At 42.3% G+C, this 20136-nt stretch overlaps 1 protein-coding gene across 1 annotated transcript; it reads left to right on the forward strand.

Moving 5' to 3' along the window:
* The first annotated feature begins 128 nt into the window (after positions 1-128).
* Positions 129-17195, forward strand: has3 (hyaluronan synthase 3). Its single transcript, XM_012852310.3, has 5 exons — positions 129-920; positions 10690-10783; positions 10861-11411; positions 13852-13953; positions 16046-17195. Exons 2-5 carry the CDS (start codon positions 10690-10692, stop codon positions 16973-16975), a joined length of 1677 nt encoding a protein of 558 aa, XP_012707764.2. The 5' UTR covers positions 129-920; the 3' UTR covers positions 16976-17195.
* The last annotated feature ends 2941 nt before the right edge of the window (positions 17196-20136 follow it).

The raw sequence follows: 20136 nt of genomic DNA on the forward strand, positions 1-20136 counted from the left end.
CAGAGCCGCTGCAGTTTGTCCAACCTGCAGGACGTCAGCAGCTCGGCCTCAGGAGGAGGAGAAGGTGGAGGGAGGATAAATAAAGCCATAAAGGAGGCTTTGAGTCGGCCAGAGAGGTGGAGGGGAGAGGGGGCTCCGCTCAAACAGTCCCCCCGACTTGGTCTAGGCTGCTGGCTGCATTGCAGAGACAGAGCCAGCAGGTTGGGGTGTCCTGTGAAGGGAGGGGGGGGGTGGTGTCAGAGGAGGAGGCTTGGAGGAGTCGGCAGCAGCGGGCCAAGGAGGGATGGAGTGACAGAGGAGGAGAGAGGAGGACGAGGATTTAGGCTGCTGCTGCGAACTGGGGATGCAGAGAGAAGCTGATTCTGCAGCAGAGCGGCGAGGACGGCGGAGCTGAAGGAGAGCCGCAGCAGAGAGACTGAGCCGAGCCTGAGAGAGAGGAGCGAGTCCACCTCTGTGACCCTCAGACCTCACCTTCAGGACTCATGCCTGGGACCGGGAGTCGGGATGGAGGGCAGCCGAGTCTGGACTAACTGCAGCCCCAAGACTGCAGAGAGGACTGCAGCGGCATCGCCTGCTGGCTGAACAGTCGGATCAATCCCAGCCGGGGGTTGGAGGGGCTCCGTGCCCCGGGACGGGACGGGACCGGTCCTGGGAGACGGAGGGAGGAGGGGGAGAAGGAGGCCGGCCCCCAGGCAGAGAGGAGGGTGGTGGTCTGAGCTGCCAGCTGTATTTTTGGATGCGGGATCTCCTGAATCAAGCGAGCGGGCTGGAATAAAGATTTAGTGTGAGCCGGAGGAGGGAGGGGGGGGCAGAACAAGGAGAGCGCTGTGCATTGGAGAGGAGAAGGCTGGACGTCCCGGCTGGACGGGACGGAGATCTAGGGGGGGAGACGAGCACAGAGGGTCCACTGGATCAGGAAGGTAAGTGCTTCTTTAATGAGACAGAGAGATGAGCTTAATTAAAGGAAATAAAACCCAGATTAGACGTCTGGGATGAAAGCGGATGAGGTTTGACGTCTGGCAGGTTGATGCAAAGGCTGAATGAATGGACGTATTGAGAGACGCAAACTGCATGGAAAGTTTTGAGGAAAATCTGGAATAAGTAGCAGCTCAGCCACAGTGCAGGACAGTGTTCAGGGCTGGGAGGTCCATGTTTGCAGAGTGATGCAGGAAGGAGATTTTTTTTTTCCAGTTTTATTCTGTGGGACATTAACCAAATAAGCCGGGAATAAAGACGGCGCATCCTGTCGCCTTTTACCTTCCCTCTGTTGTCTGAGCGGCTTCGTTACGACAGTATCTGTGTGTGAGGAGTCAGACTGAAAAACCAGCCTCCTGTCTGAGCTTCTGTGGCCTTTTACACCAAACGTTCTGCCTTTTGACCGACGCCTCACCTAGAATAAATGTTCCCTGATTTAGATTATGAAGGAAAAAAATAAACTGTGACTCTAACAACTGCATACTTGCCTTCGTTTGCTCCAGAACTCAAAGAAGGACTTAGCACAAGGTCTCTGTTGGTTCTTGGATGTATTGTGATTCAAAAATCCCTGAATGTCCCTCCCTCGTGCATAAAACTACAGATATTTGCTTTAATTAGGCTTTTTTTATTCCAGCTTTCAGCCAAAATCATACCACTGTCCAGTCTGTGAACGTGCAGTGCTGGGAAGAGGAAAGCACGCTTGAGGAGGACATAGAAGAAATGACACTGACCCTCTGAAAAAGGTTGAAATCTAACCTCTAAGATACATAATCACGCATCAGATCCCACATAGCTACAAGATGCACTGCAAAAAGTGAATTAAAAGTAAGTAAACTTTTCTTGAAATTAGTGTATTTGTGCTTGATTTGAGCAGGCAAGTTTAAATCATCTGCCAACAGAATAAGATTTTTCCACTTATAATGGGAACTACTCATCTTCATCACCTTATTTCAAGTGCAGAATGTCTAATTATCTTATCTTAGGGGTCAAAATTCTCACTCCATTGACATATAATAATATTTACCTGTACAGATCAAGGACAAATACACTAATTCCAAAAAAAAAAGTTTACTTACCTTTTGTTCCCTTTTTGCAGCCTGAAGCCAAAATCAAAAAGTTTTGTGTGGAAAAACTAAGCAACAGCTTGGACAACCTCCTTTAACAGCAAAAACTCTCAGAAGTCATTTTCTAACCGGCTTTATATTTCTCTCACTTCACTGTGGAGGGACACCACAGCATATCATTTGAATATTTAGCTATACAGAGGAGACCAATGACTATAAGGTGTCCAGGTTCTGTAGCTGCTAAACGAGCCCAAATCATCACCCGTTCATCACCGACGTATGAAATGTTTGTGCTGATTTGCTGATTCTGGTTCGGTGCTTATTGGCCAAATATTTCTTCTCTGGTCTCTGATGTCTTTACAAACCCAAATCATGCTGCAGTATTCTCTGTAGAGAGAGACGAGGCTGTCTCCCTTAATCCTCCGTGAAAAGCCATGCTTGTTCAGTCCGTTTCTAACGTTCCTCTCATGAAGTTCAACCTTCAACCTGCTAGCCGAGGCCTGTAGAGTCAGAGGCGCACCTCTTGGGTTTTTCTCCTTCTCCCCTCCTGGGAAGATTGGTAGCTTTCTGAAATACTTCCTGCTTGTGAATAAACTTTCTCTCTTTATAGCGATGGACCTCAGACAATTTGGAAATGGCCCCTATAACCCTTCCCAGTTTGATGAGCAGCAACTGCTGCTTCTCTGAGGATGTTGCTGATGCTTTTCCACATACAAAACGTTTTTAGAGAAGTATTCAAACTACTTTACTGCTCTTGTATCTCTTAAATCCTATAGAAGTGCATATTTTTTTAAACAGATTGCTTCTGGCTTCCTGTTTAGTCTCCTATTGTCTACAAACGTGCAAAGGAAAAACCAGCAGTTCATGAAACAGCATTCTCTAAATCTAGTTTGTGTTTACAGTTTAGGGGTTAGTCTGTGAATATACAGTAAGAAATCACATTTCATCTTGCTGGATTATATCCAGGTTGTATGAACCGCTTTGAAATGCAAAAAATAAGAAAGAGAAACAAGAAAAAAAACAAAATAATGGAAAACTGCATTTAAACTCATTCTGCACATAAATCTGGCTTTTATGTCATTCTCATGAGTCTCTGACGGCAAAGGCAAAACGGCTTTTCGTTGAAGAACACGATCAATGCCCACCATAAGGTTTAGACCACCCTAAATATTCTCCTGATCTAAACTAGGGCTGGACGATGTAGAAATAAAGCATATCGATAAAATAGAAATCATATTGATTGATATCGATAATTACCATCAAATTCAAAACATATATTTTAAGTGCAGCCCTGACCATTTCATGCTGTTGCTTAGAAACCTATTTTTTAGATAAAGACACAAACACTGAATTCAAACTCAACCCTTTATTCAACCAACTTTTTACCAAAACTACAAGTTTTTAAAAAAGAAAAAAGAACATATGTTCTCTGAACTCTTTGAAGGGGGCGGAGCTTGGTTCCTGGGTCTGCGTTGTGATTGGTTGGGAGGATGTAATGACTGTAATATTAACCTACATGGCTAGACTGCAAACGGACAGAAAACTATTGAACTTTTTAATAATTCCTTTTTTTCTATCATTGATATACGTCTATCGATCAATATATATTGTTATTGAATTATCGTCCAGCCCTAATCTAAACTGCATTTAAAATACCAGGCAATGTTACTAACTCAACATGTCTTGATGACATTTGAAATGACCAAAATCATTACGTTACCGTCCATTGATAGATTACTGGCTCCTACAGCTTCATTTACGTCTTCAAACTCCAAGCTGTGGTAAATCAGGAGTAAATTTGAATTTACAAACTTAGAATTTGTATGATCATTGTTAGTCGTTCCTTCCCACTGTCACCGCATGCTTGCCAAGGCGGAGAGATTGCAACAAAGTCAGCGCAACCGTCTGCAGCTTTTGACCATTGTAAACTGGATTTGACTGCAGTGTAAAAAATAAACTAGGATTCAAACGCTTGAATCAGTCAATATAATTGTCTTGTATTTAATTAAATGTCTCTGAAAAGTAACATTTGCTGTGAATGTTATATTAAAACATGTAGGAATGTGGGAAAGCACCTGGAATTAAAGTAACCGGTAATCATCTAACAGCTTCCAGAACTTTGTCCAAGCATCTCTTGAGCTGTCAATGCTTGGTTCCTCCACCCCCCCCCCCCCCCCCTCCCCATCATTGTTGAGGTCTGCAGCAGCAGCTCTGATTGGACGCCCTCTAGTGGCCACTATTGCTGTGCTTATCCTCATCTCAGTTTATCATGTTTCTTTACAGCAAGCAGAATTGTGCTTTTAAGCTTGCTCAGCTCTGAATTTGACTTATCTCAGTCCAGATCTTCTGACTCACATTCACAAAGGAATCAGGGAGGTGGGAGCCGTTAGATCATCACACATTCAGGTTTGCTCTTGCAGGAGGAATAAATGTGCGGTGTTTGACGTTTCCTCTGTTTTAGTTCTTTTAGCTGAGCACAGCTTGTAGGTTAGACCTTGCAGAGGGAATAACATGTTTTCCTGCTGCCTGGTGGCAAATGGCCTTCCTGTAAGTATGTAATTCCTAAACCACATGCCTCATAGATATTACTTCCTCCCTTCTCCTGCAGCTTTGTCACAGTTCAGAACCACCTCCTCTACCTGAGCTTTTTTTTCTAAAATACCTTTCAAAATGATGATCGTGCAAACTGCACTTCCCTTTTCCCTTTTTTTCAAACTTTCCATCGGAAATGTCACGATTTCTCTGAGGATCTGATTTGATGGCGAAGACTGCAAGATTTCTATCTGCGTTCACAAAGTCGATGCACTGTTTGCTTCCACTAAACTTTCCCTCTTTGAGGACGCTGAGCATCCTGGATTGGGTTTCTGTGGATTTCAGATGTCAAGCAGAAACTAGTTCTGGGGTGTTTGGTTCCCTCAGTTTGCTACTTTAGAAAGAAACAAGGGCATTAAATCTAGGAAAATATTGTGAATTTTATTGGTGAGGTGATAATATTGTGTGCATTAATCTCAGGAAACACTGGGTTGCTGCAGTGTTGGTATAAACTCAGGGTTAAATCTATGTGTGTCATCTGTTTTGTCTGATTCCCAGTTCCCAGCCTAATTTCAGCCGCTGACCTACCAGCAGCCCTATAATCAAACCGTCCATGTTCAAACCGTCCATGTTCTGTCCCTCTGTGATCTGGCCTGTGACCCCGGCGGGTGGGAGTCTGACCTCTACTGCTGCACTGGCCACATCCAAATATTGAGCATCAGCCCTTTTTCCCCAATTACTGATTCCAGAATGAAACGGTGAAAGTAAAAAAAAAAAAAAAAATCTAGTCCAATTTGTGTTCTTTCTGTTAATCACACACAGGAACTCTTAATCCACGGATCCGTTGTCTAATCTGTAATTTATCAGGCATTCAAAGAAACAGAAAACTAACTCTGAAAAATGTGTCGCCTCGCTTCAGGGTTTTCGTGGATTACAGAAATTTAAAGGTTACAGGATGGTATTATTATCAGGGGATCCATGTTTCTTTGCGTCTAATTTCCAATAAATTTTTGACTGACAGCCGCTGATGTTGCAGATATTTAGATATAACTAGTTTAAATGTTTATTATGAACTTAAGGCTGCGCTAAAGTCGTTACTCGTCAGTTTCTGTCCCATAATTTTGTTTGCTGCTCATCCTATAGTGTTATTGGACACAGAAGAGCCGAAAATGCTACAGCTAATATAAATCAACCGCTGCAGGTTTTTTAAGGCCGGTCCCGATTATTTTGACTTCAGGCTAGCCAATACCTGATATCAGCTGCTGATTATTTGGGGCTGATTCTTTAAGCCTTTATTGCCTTTTCTTTCTCCATTTACATGATAAAAATTACAACAAATGTTACACAAGTCTGAAAACTTGCGTTTAAACCAACTAATATTAACAATCAGCCTTACACCACAGTTTGAAAAGTACACAGGAAAATACCTGCATCCTGAACATGCCACAGCAAGAAAAGAGCTTCTTTATTTCAGTGAGGAGAAGGAGGAGAGAAATCCCTGCTCACCGCTGCAGGTTCTGGGGAGGCCTGATGGAAGCCCAGGTGGCTTTGATAACAGCCTTCAGGTTAATCATTGTGGGGTCTGGTGTTCTCCTCATTGATCCTCTATAGAGGTCAGGTTAGGACTGTTTACTGGCCATTCAATCACAGCGATCAAAGCAGGAGTTGTGACCTTAGGCTGCGTAGGCAGGTACCAGATTAGATTGGCTTAACACAAGGAACGCAGCAGTTGTAATCCACATGTGGGACTCCAGCTGCAGCTCGTAAATCTCACCAAAATTTTCAACACGTTTTGCTTCACAATCCCCCTAAAAATGCAGCTATATCATATTGCTTGAGCAAGTTTTTCTACTGCAGCTTTTCCTTCCACTCAACTTTCCATCATGTGTTTGGATACATCACTCTGTGAACAGCCAGCTCGTTCAGCAGTGACTTTTCATGGCTCCTTTGGAAGGAGACTGCTGTCAAATCAGCAGTCATATATGTAGTTCATACGTTTTCAAATTCAAATAATTTCTTGTTTCTGTCATGTAACATTCTTGGATTTTATTTGCCATAAGCCATAATCATGGAAACAACAGAAATAAACACTTGAAATGCATCACTCCGTGTGTAATTAATTCTAATTGACTTTTTTAACAGAAATTACTGAAATAAATGTAATTTTTGATGATATTCCAATTTATTAAAAAGGACCTGTAAGGAGCCACCTGCGAGATTAATCGCTATTGTATAACATTTCACAGTACCTCTAAAGTCAACCCAAGTTCCACCAGTGGAACCAGTTTTGTCACAGCTTGAGAACTGTGGCCTTCTATTATTCTGTAGTAGATTTTATGTAAAGATAGATGCTGGACGCGTAGTAATTGATAGCTATTTTTTTTGTGCATACATGATTCTCCGTGAGTATGAACACATGCACAGTGGTGGCAGCTCGCCAGCTGTAGATCAGACGTGAGTTTTGAGATAATGGATCGACAAACAGATGCATGTATCGGCCGACGCAGATACAGCAAATATCCGCCAAAAATATCGACCAAAAATAACTTCTAATGGCAACCATGTCCCCAGCATCATTTCTCAGTACCTTGCTTTTATATTGTTCCATTCTTATACAAATCTGTGAATACTTCTTACATAGACTATGCATAATTTAATACATTCTCTCTAATACTTTCTCTTGTGCCCGTTGTAAGACAGCTTACAGCGGGCACAAGAAACAGGGCAGGGAAACAAACCGTGAGAAAGAACGACCGTAAAAATCAGGCAGAGCAACTGAGCAGCAAGGAGGATGAAGCCAATGGAGGAAACCGGCGATGAGTAGCGAAAACCAGGGAGTTAAATACTGAGGGACGTGTGGAGAAACGCAAAAAAACAAATCGATCAGGTGGAGGGGAGGAACATCTGATAAAGAGGTGCTGAGGGGAGAAGGATGAAATACATGGAAGAAATGCACAAAGAATGAACTAAGAACCAAAATCACAAATGGATGAACTAAAATGGCCTCAACTAGAAAACAGGAAATATACAAAAACATAAAGAAACGCATGCAGCTAGGAGAGTGGCGAGAAAGTGATTTAACCTAACAGCTGTTTATAAATCTATCTGCTTCCCCAAATTGATTAAAATTTAAGATGCATGCACACTTCTAAATGTAATAAAAATAAAGGAAAACAGGGACAGCTTTGTATGATTTAAGGACAGCAACATAAGAGGTTTTAAGTGTATCTATGGATAATATAATGACATATCAGTGGAGGAATCAATCCAGGATAATGAAGAAGGCCCTGGCTTGACATTAAAGTAAGTTATCATATTCTCAGACAAGTTTGTTTCTGGGAAAAACTAAACACTTCTATCCAGAACATTCTTCTGTAAAGTTAAAACATGCAACAAAGAGAGGCGATCGTTTTCAGAGAAAGTGGGGTTTGTACAAAGCTCTGATCTCTGATTAACCTGCCTCTAAATGCCTGTGATGACACATAATTATGGAGGAATGTTTTGTTTGTGATCCAAAGCTTCTGTTGGTAAAATTCAGGTGTTTTTTTTTTTATCAGGGATCTCAAATTTCCCAGATCGCCGTGAGTCTACCCCAGTGAAAAAATGCCAGCTTGTAAATAAGATTGGACAATAAACCTTTCTGTCCCACAGAGCTGAATGTTGTCATAAAAATCAGTCTGTCTGCGCTGTGAGAGTGGTCAGTTGGGGGGGGGATAAAGGTAATTTTATGAATGAAAGGGCAGAATTGTTCCTGTTTTGACTGGTGCTGGAGCTCTGGCCAAACCCCGCCTGGCCTTTAATTAGAGCTATTAGCCCAGAGATGAGGCAGACTGGGAGGAGGGGAAAGGCTGCGGCGGGAGTCGGGGTTCTGCTGAGTCCGTCTGTGAAGTCAGCGACCAACCCTGGTGTGATTTCAGCCAACCGAGGGTCATGAAAGCTCAGAAAATGACGCTTGACTCGGCTAACGTAGGGTTAGCAAGCAGGTCACCGTTATTCTTGTTCAGTTTCCAGGGTTCTTAGTGCAGCGTCCTGTTAAGGAACCAGGTTAGGCAGGTTTATGAAGAATACTTTGGCATACAGAGGAGTTCATGGTCCACCCTCAGACTGTCAGGTGTCCAGGTCATCTGGCTGCACAACAAGCCTTGTGCAGCTTTGCAAACGGGAGCAGAGCTGCCATATTCTCCTTGTTCAGACGTTTTTTCCCGTTATAGTGATTTATCTGAGCCTTGCACCGTTTGAATCTTCACTCCTGGGAAGATTAGCAGTTGAAATGCTTCCCTCCTACTAGTCTTTCATTCACTACAGAACTTTCTCAGCTTGACTGATGATTCTAAGCCTCATTGCTGAAGTCTCCCCACCTTTGCACTGCGTTAACACACCTGTGTGCTTCAGAGCAGCAAAAGTCCTGCTGTGGTAGAGCTACTCAGCCACAATGATCGGTTAATCAGTGCATTTGATCAGCAGCTCCTGGTTGAAGCAGCGACTTTAGACTTAGTGGCTGCATCTGAACCGAGGTCGCTTTTAAAAATGGGGTCAAAAACTCAACTTGATATTCAATGTCCAGCTGGAGCCTGATCCTCAGGTTTTACTTCTTGGCCTATTCTGTCATCATATTAAAGGGTGGCATCAAAGACGGTTGTTCAGTATCCTGACATCTGCTGACATTGAATAACCTACTGCTTCATTGGATTGATAATGTACCACCTACAATCAAGGGTTGGCATAAAGTGATTTTTGACATATTACCAATGTAATACTTAATCTGGACCCCTTTCTTTGAGTATGTAGGTAAAAGACTTACGACCATTACACTAAAAGGGATACAAGATGGCAAAGAGGAAAACTAGCTAGCTAATGTTTTTGGGCCTTGAATGTCTCTTTCTGCTTTACAAATGTCTTTGTGATACTTCACTGTGTAATAGGACTGAGTACTAACACCCATTCATACACAGCTTGATAGGCAACTTGGGGTTAGGGGCCTTGCTCGGGGGCACATTGACATGGGACAAGGGGAAGCTGGAATTGAACCCACAACCGTCTGATTGCAAGACAACTACTTAACCCATCAAGCCGCAGTCACCCCAGTTAGAGGTGCTATTTAATGTGGCCTTGTTGTTCTGTTTGTTGTCTGTGTTAACTTCCAAAATCAATAAAGATATGATTTAAGAAAAAGTGAGGGGTCAAAGGTCAACTGAAACAGTTTTTACCATAGACATTATATACGTAGACGCGTCATTGGGCGGGTTCTGCCCATGCTGCGATGCGTCAAAGCGTCCGCCATCTTAAATGTGGCAAATCTGCAGTTACTCAGTCACTTAAACAGCATCAGAGGGATTTAATCTCAGAATATACTTTGTATTCGTAGTATTTTTGTTTTTGTAATATTACAAGTTTATTTTCGTATCCCTTTAGCTTCATTCTCCTGAATTTATTCTCCTAAAGAATAAAAATATTTAACATAATCTAACCTGGCCCTATTACTCCAGGAGTGAAATAATTCTGCAAACTGTGATTATTCTGGAAATGTTCCCTCTTAATTCGTTTTTCTCATAACATTATCACTTTTGTGTTTTTTTTTTTTTTTACTTTGTTGACCTAGGACGTTTTTTTCTCATATTATTAATTTGACCTCTTTAATACTCCCCCAAAAAGTCTGTTCCTAAAGGTTCACATGTGACACAGTGTATGAAATAATGAAGACTACAATGTTTAGATTCAACAAATTGATCCTTATATTCATACCACGTACACACACAAATATATATATATATATATATATATATATATATATATATATATATATATATATATATATATATATATATATATATATAGAAGGCAGATACAAGTAGTGAAATCAGCCAGAATACATTTCCATGCAGCACAGGAATGAGGCATCTTCTCTGATTCACGTTCACAATAACAGAACTCAACTTTTTTCTGCCACATACAATATGGCGGTGACGTGTGAACCTGCGCCCTATGACGCGTCTATGTATATGATTTCTGTGGTTTTTACCATTCAAGCAGCTCAGTTTTCTCCACAGACCTCTGCACTGTGTGTGTAAAGCTGTCTTTTTGTTTTTTCCCCCTGGTTCCGTGACTCGACGCCCACCAGATGCCCTCTCGCTGCAGGAATGCGCTGAACATCGTGGTCACCACCCTGTTTGCTGCGGTGGTCCTCTTCACCATCCTACTGGCCTACGTCACAGGTGGCCCGTCTCTCACACACTCACTCTGACACGGTCCAAAAAATGCGACGCTCATGTTTTGGGTTTCTGCTGTGAAGGGTACCAGTTCATCCACACCGAGCAGCACCACCTCTCCTTCGGCCTCTACGGCGCCTTCCTCTCCCTCCACCTCTTCCTCCAGAGCCTCTTCGCCTTCCTGGAGCACCGGCGTATGAGGAGCCCGGCCCGGCCTCAGCACCTGCGCCGCTCCGTGGCCCTCTGCATCGCGGCGTATCAGGAGGACCCGGACTACCTGAGGAAATGCCTGCGCAGCGTGAGGCGGATCTCCTTCCCGGGCCTGAAGGTGGTGCTGGTGGTGGACGGGAACCGGCCCGCGGACCGCTACATGATGGACATTTTCCATGAGGTGATGGGCGGGGCGGAGCAGGCCGGCAGCATGGTGTGGAGGGGCAACTTTCACAGCGACGGCGGCAAAGGTGGAGGTGTTGGGGCCGGGAGGAGGAGCGCAGTCCACATGGAGGAGGCGGCCCGGGTGGCTCGGCTGGTCAGGGGCCATCGCTACTCCTGCGTCATGCAGGAGTGGGGGGGTAAAAGGGAGGTGATGTACACTGCCTTCAAAGCGCTGGGAGACAGCGTGGATTACGTCCAGGTAAGGAATACACACTGCACAAAAACTTCAAAAGTTCGTCAAGGTGACTTAAAGGTATACAATGCAACCGGGGTTGATTTTTCAGCGAGGCTCCCCCCAGAGGGCGAAAGTAAAAGTGCACTGTCGTAAAGATGCTCAGCTGGTTTCTGGTTTGTCCGTCAAGCCAGGCGCGGTTGTTTTGAGCTTAGCAGACAGGCGATCGCAACGAAAAGTCGAAAAAACGGCAGTACAAACAATGACTAACACAGTGAAAGCATGAATATCAGGGCGGCCGCCTCGCCAAACACGGTACCGCCCCGCCAACATTCAAAAAAATAAATAAATTAAAAAAAATAATAAATAATAATAATAATAATAATAATAAAAAAAACTTGATATGCTTGCATGTTTATTTGACGTTAACACGCGGTTCTTTGTTGTTGCTTTCGCGCGTGCATATAGTGAATGGCAGGGAAAAAACACATGGAGTTCTCGCTGTAAAGCAAGACCGACCCTCGCGGTCTTGCACGAGACTTCTGAGCCTGTGGGTGCGGGCCGAGGGCTCTTGCAATTGCAAGTGCGGTATTTCCCCCACAGACCACCAGGGCGGCCGAGAAAACCTTTGTTCGACCTGAAATGACTCATTTAATCATCCAAAACGGTATGGAACACATTAATTAACTGAAAAATGTTACATAGTATGCCTTTAAAAATGAATTCTGCTGTTTTTATAATTTGTAAAAAATAAAAATAAAAAACAACCTACAACCAAAAGATTAACGGTTTGCATGGCACCCAATTATTTTTTTCATTAATATCAACGTCTGTATCCATTACTCAGATTTCAAAAATGTCGGTTTCAGTGTAGCTTTTGCCACGTTTTCATTTATTTTATGAACTCTTTCTAAATTCTTCAATATTCAGCATTTAAGACCAGTCAGAACCGTACCCTCTTGTTCCTCAGCCGTGCCTTTAGTAAGTGTTCAGAATGTGATTTTCTATTGTTTAAAGCCCTAAAAGGCCAAAAGATGTATTTCCAGGAACTTAAAGAGCAGGGATAAGTGGTAGAAACTAAAAGCTGTTGGTTTAGCACCATTGGGCTGCAACAGCTCACAGACAGTAACTTCTTTAAGGTTAGAAGGATCACCGCACCTTTGTCAAAATAGACAATACTCTATACATGTTCAGAATAACATTTGAAGGAGGCCAAAAATCCAACTAACATCAACATTATGTGTGAAGCTGAAACCTACCTGATGACAGATTAATAAAATCTGAGTAACAAAAGGACCAAAGATGCTGGTTGCTATGCAGATCTCGCTTTTCTGGGGAGCCTCAGCAGCACTTTTCATTAGACACAAACACAGACAAGTATTTCAGCCTCAAACAAACTGTTACTTTATAAACTGGGCAGATAAAAAAAGTCCAATCTTAAAATTATGGGAGTGGATTAGAGTTTGGATGTGCATCCTCTGCACTCTGGGCCGATTTGACCGAATAATGTAGCAACGTTGGACACACTGGGGGAAAGTAGACTACAATATCTACTCTTTGATGTCTAAACTGCGCATGTGGAGATGAATGTGAACATAAATGTAGTTATAAACCCAAAAGTATCAGAATATTTCAGAGGGTCACAATCTAGGGTGTGACATTTTCACATTCTACGGTAAATATTCTGCAGTAAAATCTAGATAAATCATCCAAGCTAAATTGCCGTTGTGTAAAGCTAATAAAGGATATCATAACGTTAACTCAGTCAGGTGAAGTTTAACATTTTCTGTAAATCGGTTAAACTTTAAATGGCTGGGCCTTTGTTATTTGGTTGCGTTTGCCCTGTTTAATCAGGGTTTTTCTTTTTCTTTTTGAGTTATTTAGAAACGTTTGAAACTATAATGTAATACGCTACCAATTCATAGCCCACTGTTCCAGATAGAGCTGAATGTTAAATATACATTTCAACCATTGTGGGGAGATTAGCAAACAAGAAGAAGGAAAAACATGCCAGAAAACTATAAGTGTCCCTTAAAGCTCCAGGAAGAGCTTCATTTACCATGACAGGTGAACTCTGAATAACTTGTTTGTAGGTTTAAATGCTTTGGTTTTATTAGCATACCAACTAACCCATTGTAAGAAATGGATTTAGGCGAAACCTGATCCTAAACCGAAACCAGCCACCACCAAGCCTGATACAGGCAGCTGGTGTATTTTAGCCGTAAACCCTTAATGAGACCTCAGTGGGCCTGTGTGGGGCAGCCAGCTGCCGGGTCCTGCTTCAGGTCAGAGGTTCTGGCCGCAGCTGAGCTGGCGATGCGAGACCTGAATGACCCGGCTGACTTTTCTGTCAGCAGTCTCTCATTTCCCTGCAGATTTTTAAGCACGATCAGCAAACCGCACTCTGCAGCAGCTGCAGCCTGGGTTTGACCCGCTGAATTATTCAACCCTATGTCTTCCTTTACAGGTGTGCGACTCCGACACTGTTCTGGACCCGGCTTGTACTATCGAAATGCTGAAGGTCCTTGAGGAAGATCCACTGGTGGGAGGAGTCGGTGGGGATGTACAGGTACCGCTAGAACGGAAGTCCAACTGAATGATATATTGTTTTATTATTATTTTGAAGCTGCTGTGAGGTCTTTACGGTTAATTTTCCACTGTAGCCAGAAGTCAGAGTGCTCTCAATCTGCAGGGAAAGTCATCTAAAATAAAGAGAAACTTAAAAACTTACTGTTCCTGTTATAAGGAATTAAAATACTTCATAAAATGCACAATAACAAAGTTACTGAGCATTCTCAGTCAGATGCAAATCAGTGACCCACCCGTCACAGTCCTGGGTCGTTAGAAGCTATTGCTTGGTGTGGGTGGATTCCCTATTAAAAAAGAGGGATGAGTACAGAGTCTGTTCCATCAATCAGGGAACTATTCCTCAGCCTGCTTGAGAGACTTAACTCCAGAGCAATGGAGAGGAGGCTGTGACCAACTGCAGAACATCGGATTCAAGAGGAGAAGTGAGGCTCTTGCTTGACCTCACCAGGCCTTGCCAAAGTATTCACCTCCCTTTGCTTTTTACCTATTTGTTAAAATCCAATCTGTAATTTTTTTTTATCTTTTTTTATGTGATGGAAAAGTCACTTGATAATCCAGGGTCCAGGTGAGAGAATCGTAACACACACACCGTGCAGAGGTATACAAGCGGGGGAGAGACAGGAGACAGGTCCAAGATCCAGGCTTGGTTCGTTACCGATAGGCAGGAGAAGAAAAGCAAGGCAGGAAGTCAGTGTCCAGAAATCAGAAGCCAACAGGGGCAAGGCAGCCAGGAGAAACAGGAACGAGACAGGTCAATAACAGGAGATCAGAACAAGGAACGCTGGATGGTCTACTCACACTACTGGCTTTCAAGAATCTGGCGCTTACACACTGGGAGGACCAGGAATATATAGTTCTCCTTCCAGGTGCAACAAAGCCCAGGAATCAGAGCTGTTGCAGGTGTAATCACTCAAACTTAAATGCCGGTGAATCTCAGACAGCAGGGAGTTATGGAGAAAGACAACCTACCTAGAAAGACAACCCATTTTCTGATATGGGCGTTTTTGAACAAAGCAACGAAGCTGACCGCCCCTGAGTAGGTCCTTTGGTGCCTCATCAGTGCACAACAGATCGTATTATACCCGCAAAACCTCAGAAAAGTTAAAATTTTTTTGTCACGGCCTCTTTAAGGGGAAACATTTAAATGTGTTGGAATTAAGAATAAGAATGAACGACAATACTATCAAAAGAGACATTTGCCAATTATTCATGACTACTGAGCTGTTCCTTCTCAAAAATCTGCTTTACCTTTAACCTACAAGTCTTTGAAAAACAAATTTAAGATATGAAATTTTATAAAATTGTAAATTATTTATCAAATTCAACTTTTGAGAACATAGCATAGATGTGATCTAGCAGGTTTCTTGTCCATTATGGATGGTTGCGGTGGATTGGGCCTTCGTCTGTGGTAATGAGGTAGTAATTCTGAATTGGTGAAGGAGCTGAGCTAACAGGTGAAGTTCTGGTTTACTGGTCAATCTACCTTCCAACCCTCATCTATAATCATTTGCATGAATCATGACTGAAAGGATGAGATCCATACTAGTGGCTGAAAGGAGCTTCCTCTGTAGTGGACTGGGATCTGCATTACAGATAAAATCAGGAACTTGCAATAATTTGGGTATCTGATATGGATGTTCCCACCAGAAGAAGACGTTGGAACCAATCCAGAAATTGCTGGAGGGGTTTTGTGAACCTTCTGGCATAGGAATTGCTTGGCATCTTGTGTGAGGAGCTGGAAAGTACCAGTGGGGAGAGGCGTGTCTCAAAACAACGCATAAACTGTCAAATTAAAATTAGGTACATATATTAAATTACCTTCCATGAGTAGTCATTTAAATGTTAGGTATCCTCTATTATTCTCTCTAGTCCCTTTTATTGCAACCTAATATTATTGTGACCGTATGGTGGGAAAAAAATACCTTTCCAAATCACATAGAAAATACCTTTCAAAATCAAATAGAAGAGTTTAGGCAACTCTTGCTTGAGAATAGCTATGGAATACAGTTCAATTTAGATTTACAATCCTGTGTTTTCTTCAACACGTTTCTCTGAACCATGTCATCCTCCAGATCCTCAACAAGTACGACTCGTGGATCTCGTTCCTGAGCAGCGTGCGCTACTGGATGGCCTTCAACATCGAGCGAGCCTGTCAGTCCTACTTCGGCTGTGTCCAGTGCATCAGTGGCCCGTTGGGTATGTACAGGAACTCCTTGCTGCAGCGCTTCCTGGAGCCCTGGTACCATCAAACCTTCCTGGGCTCCAAGTGCAGCTTCGGTGATGACCGCCACCTGACCAACCGGGTGCTCAGCTTCGGCTACAAGACGAAATTCACAGCGCGGTCACAGTGTCAGACAGAGACGCCCACACAGTATCTACGCTGGCTCAACCAGCAGACCCGATGGAGCAAGTCTTACTTCCGCGAATGGCTCTACAACGCCCTCTGGTTCCACAAGCACAGTCTTTGGATGACCTACGAGTCTGTGGTCACTGGCTTCTTCCCCTTCTTCCTGGTTGCAACAGTTATCCACCTGTTCTACCGTGGGCGGCTCTGGAACATACTGCTCTTCTTACTGACGGTGCAGCTGGTTGGGATGGTGAAGGCCACCTACGCCTGCTTCCTGCGTGGAAGCCTCGTCATGATCTTCATGTCGCTCTACTCTCTGCTCTACATGTCAAGTCTGCTCCCTGCCAAAATGTTCGCCTTGCTCACCATCAACAAGGCTGGCTGGGGAACCTCTGGCCGCAGAAAGATTGTGGTCAACCTCATTGGTGCTGTGCCGGTCACAGTTTGGGCCCTGGTGCTGCTCGGGGGTGTGGTGTATACCATCTACTGTGAAACCCAGGAGCCGTTCAGCGAAATGGAGAAGGCCTTGTTGATAGCAGGGACAGTACTCTATGCTTGCTATTGGCTCGTTCTGCTGGTGCTGTACTTGGCGATCGTAGCAAAACGATGCAACAAGAGGGAAGAGCAGTATCACCTGCCGTACGCAGAGTCCTGAACCGCGGCAACCGAATGGACGTCCGTGCCAGGCTTCACTACATTTTGACTCTAGTAAAGTAGAGCAAAGAGCTGGGATCTTCATCACTGGTGCTACAGAGATGTGAATCTGAATTCTGAGAAATGGTGCTTCCCTCTGTTTTCATTCAGGTCATACGGTGTTCAGATGGTCATACAGGTAGCCTTTGAACAGAAATTAATAGGAGACCTTTGATATTTCCTTTTTTTTTCTTTTCTTTTTTTACAAACCATTAGAAAACAGAGTTGTCAGAGAAAACAGAGAATCATGCAGCTGTTTCAAATTAGAGGAGGGAACCTCAAAGTACCCAGATGTGTCTGATGCAAAGCAAAACTTTAAAGATGTAGGTTCCGACGAAGAAGAAAACGTGTAAGCTTCAGAGTAAAAACATGCACTGATCTCAGGGTTGTGCAAGTGTATTTTTAGAAAGTACAGAGATGACTGAATTAAAATAGCAAGAATGAGGGGAGCGCCCGCTTGGTGGGAAATACAGAGAACACGCCGTGAGTGTGCAAGAAGGAGAATATTCTGGTGAAAGGTCTGTCGTTTCTCTCAGCATATACCGTATAACACTGGTCAAGAGTTGCTGTAGGTTACTCAATCCCCCGTCACTTAGTCATTGTTCTGCCCGAAACCATGATGAGAAACAGGAGTCAGACAGGGGTGTTTAGGTTTTCAGCATAGCCCCAAGAAATAGGTTACTTCTATCAGTCACTGTTTTATCTCAAGGTCATCTAAAAGCAAATAGTGCGGAGAATGAATCAAGAAGGGATTATAATTTGGGGGAAGAACATTGAAAAGGTTTTGTGAGCTCAAAACCCAAATATCTTGATAAAAAACCAAGAACATTTGCACACAGGGGACAAGTAAAAGAAATGTGAAGGGGGAGTTTTGTAGCCTGGCCAACCAGACTAACTTTTGCCTCTCTTTGATATGGCTGAAGTAAGTTGTAGTAAGAAGTTTGCTATATAGCAAATCGAAAGTGAAACCGAGTCTGGCTGGCCAGGCTAGGAGTTTTGAAGAAGACTGGTATGATATCTAAACACAGATTTAAGTAAATCCTAATTATTTGATTTTATTTGGATTTCCTTCAAAGCGACAAGACTATTTTCTAAAGCGGTCTTTATCATTGGCTTTCCAAGATATGTATGTCTTACAAAGGTTCTTTAAACTTTGGCTGCTTTTCACAAATTTTCTGTTCGGTTCTAGTACCTGACCAACTTCAGATTTTTTTTGTTTGCAAAGCCACTTAAGTCTGACCTTTGACTCATTCAGGCAAATAAATATTGCTAACATGAACCTGTGGTGACTCAACACTTTAACCTGAGTCTAATTGGGTCTTTAGAATATTTTGTTAGCAGCAGCCTGTCACCAGACCTTTCCTTAAGGTCTATTGGCTGATAATATAAAACACAGTAAATAATCATCTGAATGACGCATCTAATTTTTTATTTTATTGCAATCTGAAAACCTTAGACAAAAGCAGTATTTCTAACAAAACCTAATATTCTGAAACACTTTATTTACAAGCTTAATACAAAATAATATACATATTGTCTTGATTTAAAAATGCACTTCATTAGCTTAGCTTAGCCTACCTTAGTTATGCTAAGGTTACCTTAGCTTAGCTTACACTTCCGTATCTGAATTTAGCCTACCTTATCATCCTAGATTTAAATATTATATCCTATTAGGAGTTTGATTAGTTTAAGCTTTCTTATCTTGGCCCACCTTAAGTTCTCAAAGCTTTATTTTTATCTTACTTTAGCCCACTTTAGCTTGGCTTTGCATCCATTCCTGCCCCACATTGCCTTAGCTTAGCTAAGGTTCACCAATGTTAGCAGAAACATTTAATCTATCAGTATAAATCCTTTGAAAGTAAGACCCACACACAAGCAGAGTTGATAAATTTTAAATTTTTCTTTCTTTTTATCTTTAAAAATGTTTGATAATTTTTTTTATGATGTGAGCTAACCAGCTGACAGCTTTTAGTGGATTGTATAAACAAAAAGCTTGGCTCAAAACGTAAGGAAATCTATATCCGTACAATGTTCTGCTTTGTTGTAAAAAATAAATGAGAAAAGCTTCTTGGAATTAACTTTACTATAGTTACAAATCCTATTTATTTTCCTTTGAATGGTGTGAGGTTAGAAAGGCAAAGGGGGAATAAACAGGCTTTCCAATAATGTGGAAGTTTTAGAAAAACAAGCCACTCAGTATTTTATCAAGCTCAGGTACAACAATTGGACAGAAAATTAGCATAAATCCGCCCAGAGAAAACTTTTAAAGACCTTGGAAAATTCTGCTGTGATGCAGATGAAGACAGCAAAGTCTGGCCGTTTAGAAGGAAATTCTGGAAAGAAACATTCAGCAACTTAAAAATCATTCAGATGTGCAATAACTTTATCTAGACAGATCTGGAAAATTCAGATCTTTGTGAGAGAAACTGTATCAGTAGCCTTTATGACTGGTTTTCTTGGAAAAGGAACGCCCCTACATGGTAACTACCCAACAATTTTGATTAAATCCCATTGGTCAAGAACAGCACAATCATCTCATCCAAGCAGAAAGCCTGAACATCAACAAGCAGCTGGATTTTTGGTGCTGTTGGTGGTGATGGTGCTGATTTATTTATAAGTCTCAGCTTACAGTCGTGTTTCATTCAGCAATACAGAGATTTTTAAAAACATATTTCTAAGGTGCCAACTTTCTTTTGTGTAGCAGTGATGTTTTTCTACGAAGCACAGCTCTTTAAACTGTGGACATTTGTGTCCTTTTACCTGGGACGGGGACTTTGTTTGAAACAGTGTAAAGACGGAACACCAAAGAGATTTAAGTTATAAATCCAGGACCATGTCTGCAGTGGAATTTTCTCCTTTAATTTATGTTTTGTTGTTTCGTTCAATTTTAAATGTATAGATTTGAGAAGCATTAAATAAAAAAAAATGTGTTTTTAAGATATCACAGGAGTCCTTCTTTCTTGATCTTCCATCCTGGAGAGTTACAGGAAGACTATGAGTTTCCAAATTCCTACAGTGCTTCACTACAACACTGTAGGATTTACAGGTTTGTTTCAGTTGTTTTTGGTTACAAATAAATGTTTCAGATCATCAAACATTATTCTGTTTTCAGTAATAATTTTA

This window comes from Fundulus heteroclitus, chromosome 2, assembly GCF_011125445.2.
Source record: "Fundulus heteroclitus isolate FHET01 chromosome 2, MU-UCD_Fhet_4.1, whole genome shotgun sequence".
Lineage (NCBI taxonomy): Eukaryota > Metazoa > Chordata > Actinopteri > Cyprinodontiformes > Fundulidae > Fundulus > Fundulus heteroclitus.

What these genes read in the sequence shown, in the direction of transcription:
- has3 (XM_012852310.3), top strand. Translation starts at nt 10,690, where the DNA reads ATGCCCTCTCGCTGCAGGAATGCGCTGAACATCGTGGTCACCACCCTG. An exon ending in ACAGCGTGGATTACGTCCAG is followed by an intron (nt 11,412 to 13,851) that starts GTAAGGAATACA and finishes CTTCCTTTACAG; the next exon opens with GTGTGCGACTCCGACACTGT. An exon ending in GAGTCGGTGGGGATGTACAG is followed by an intron (nt 13,954 to 16,045) that starts GTACCGCTAGAA and finishes GTCATCCTCCAG; the next exon opens with ATCCTCAACAAGTACGACTC.